The sequence below is a fragment of the Nicotiana attenuata genome, unplaced genomic scaffold, assembly GCF_001879085.1.
Source record: "Nicotiana attenuata strain UT unplaced genomic scaffold, NIATTr2, whole genome shotgun sequence".
Lineage (NCBI taxonomy): Eukaryota > Viridiplantae > Streptophyta > Magnoliopsida > Solanales > Solanaceae > Nicotiana > Nicotiana attenuata.
The window spans coordinates 26395-29172 of NW_017676414.1; the positions used below are offsets into that span (position 1 = coordinate 26395).

General features: G+C 41.5%; 1 protein-coding gene across 1 annotated transcript; it reads right to left on the reverse strand.

The window, feature by feature from the left end:
• Nucleotides 1–1284: 1284 nt before the first annotated feature.
• On the reverse strand, nt 1285–2028 carry LOC109220996. Its single transcript, XM_019385463.1, has 2 exons — nt 1810–2028; nt 1285–1671 (listed from the first exon to the last, which is right to left on the reverse strand). Exons 1-2 carry the CDS (start codon nt 2026–2028, stop codon nt 1285–1287), a joined length of 606 nt encoding a protein of 201 aa, XP_019241008.1.
• Between the last annotated feature and the right edge of the window lie 750 nt (nt 2029–2778).

Genomic DNA, 2778 nt, shown 5'->3' on the forward strand with positions numbered 1-2778 from the left:
AGTTTTTCAAAGACCGTGAAATGAATTTGCTTTAAGCGGCCAGTCTTCTTGTCAACCTTTGAACCTCTTTCACGCTTGATAGCTGGTCAGAGATGTCTTCGATGACTTTAATTTTGTCGGGGTTAACTTCGATCGCCCGTTGCGATACCAGAATCCTAAGAACTCACCAGAGTTGACTCTGAACGCACTCTTCTCGGGGTTAAGCTTCGTGTTGTGCTTTCTTAGGATGTCAAAGTTTTCTTGCAAGTATTTAAGATGATCACCTTCATTCAAAGACATAACCAACATATCATCTATGTAAACTTCCATGGTTTTTCGTATTTGCTTTTCAAATAATTTTTTTACGAGCCGTTGATAAGTGGCTCCGGCATTTTTTAGCCCGAAAGGCATCATATTATAACAATATGTGCCGAAGTTCGTTATGAACGAAGTTTTTTCCTGATCCTCCGGGTCTATCTTGATTTGGTTGTACCCGAAGTAAGCATCGAGAAAACTCATTAACTCATGCCCAGCCGTCGCATCAATAATTTGATCAATGTTTGGCAATGGGAACGAGTCTTTTAGGCACACCTTATTTAGATCCTTATAGTCTACGCACATGCAAAATTTGTTATTCTTCTTTGGAACTACTACTTGTTAGCTAGCCAGTCAGGGTACTTTACCTCTCGGATTGAACCAATATCGAGCAAACGAGTTACCTCTTCTTTGATGAATTACTTTCTGACCTCGGCAATAGGACATTTTTTCTGCCTTACCGGAGGGATGTTAGGATGTAAGCTCAGTTTAAGCACACCACTTACAGCGGGATACCTGTCATATCCGCATGCGACCATGCAAAATGGTCAACGTTAAATTTAAAATTTTTTATAAATCCTGACCTGAGCTTGGGGTTTAGTCCCGTCCCAAGTGGAACTTCCTCTCCAAGAACTTTTCAAACAACGCGACTTGCTCAAGTTCTTCCGCTGTGGACTTTGTTGCGTCCGTTTCTTCTGGTACCTAAAAATATCTTTGTACCTGATATGATTTCGACAACTCCTCCTCCTGGTTGGCTTCGTTCGGCACTGGAGCAGGCGTCGGTTCTTGTAATTGCTATGTTGCATGCTCATTTCCTTTGCTACTGGAAACTGAGCTTGCGTTCATCTCCCTTGTTGTCGGTTGGTCACCTCTTATTTGTTTAATTCCCTTGGGAGTTGGGAAACTTTAGCAATTGATGTTGATGGAACAACCTTCATCTCGTACAATCAAGGCCTCCCCAGTATATATTATAGCCCATATCGCCATCCACTACCTAAAAAGGGTCGTCTTCATCACCCCCTCAGCATTCGTGGGCAGTAGGATCTCTCCCCGGGTCGTCACACTTGCTAGGTTGAATCCGGCGAGTAGTTTTGTGGCCGGAATGATACTTCCGGTGAGCTTGGCTTGCTCCAGCACTCTCCACTGGATAATATTGGCCGAACTTCCTGGGTCCACCAAAACACGTTTAATTTTAAAATCTAAGACATTTAAAGAGATTACCAATGCATCATTGTGTGGCTGCAGTAGTCCATCTGTGTCTTCCTCCGTGAAAGTAATGTCGTCCTCAGCGACTTCCCGAAGTCTCTTGCTGTGGGTCATTGACACCTTCGTCTTTTTTGTCGCCGAAAATGTCACACCATTAATCTCATTTCCCCCCTAAATTCATGTTGATCGTCAAACGTGGGGGATCTTCACCTGCTTTTGAAGGTTCCGCGTTATCACAATTGTGGCCGTAATGGTTTTTAGCCCGATCACTCAAGACTTCTCTAAGATGGACGTTTTTCAGCAATATACCACCTCCTCGCGCAGATGCCGACAATCCCCTGTCCTGTGGCTGTTGGTCCCATGGTATTCGCACCATAAATTAGGATCCCTTTGAATGGGATCGGATCTCATTGGCTTCGGGAACCGTGCTTCCTTAATGTTCCTCATAGCCGATACTAGCTCCACTACGCTGACGTTGAAGTTGTACTCGGAAAGACTGGGGTAGGCGGAGTCCCGGGACCATGGCATCTCCTTGTCCTGAAGTGATCTATTATTCCGGCCACGATCAACTCTCCTATCAGTTGCAAATCTATCCGCAGATCGGAAACCTCTACCGCATCCTTCAGCCCTTTCATAGGGCAAAAATCGACCTCTGAAGACCGTCGATCTGTGTCGAAATCATCCTTTGACTTCTCTGTTAGCTTCAAGGTTTCACGTATTAGTTTTGATGATAACAATCCAATATAAATCAAAGAACATTTACTTGTGGTAATATTATTTTTGTACAGGTTTATTCAAGAAAGAAGATGCTGGTAAAGATCCAAACAAATATAGGAAAGAGAATATCATGTGATGAATTTATCAAGGAAGATCATTTTCAGAGATTTAATCTTCAAGCGTTATAAAAAGAATAATATTTGAAAGTCAAATTTCAAATATCGAATGGCTCACTACAATATTAGAAAAAGAATCTACGGAAATTATGGATGGAAAGTCTTTCAACATCTTGAAGGGAAAGTTGCTAAAATCGTGGAGAAGATCTATTATTTTGTGGAAGGAAGATACTATATGGAAGAGATACTACAAGACCAAGGAAGATATATTTTTATGGAAAGAAAGTATATCATGGGTATAGTATATTCTATATTATGGAAAGAACTTTGGACAACTAAAGAGAATATTAGTTAGCAAGGAAAGTAAATTGAAAAAGGATATTCACCACAGTTTGTAGAAGAAAAATAAGCCGCTGAAGATTTCAGACAGGGAAACAAATCAAGG

Coding starts and splice junctions, on each gene's coding strand:
- LOC109220996 (XM_019385463.1), bottom strand. CDS start 2,028: ATGCCATGGTCCCGGGACTCCGCCTACCCCAGTCTTTCCGAGTACAAC. Junction 1,672..1,809: donor GGCATCTGCGCGAGGAGGTG/GTATATTGCTGA, acceptor ACATGAATTTAG/GGGGGAAATGAGATTAATGG.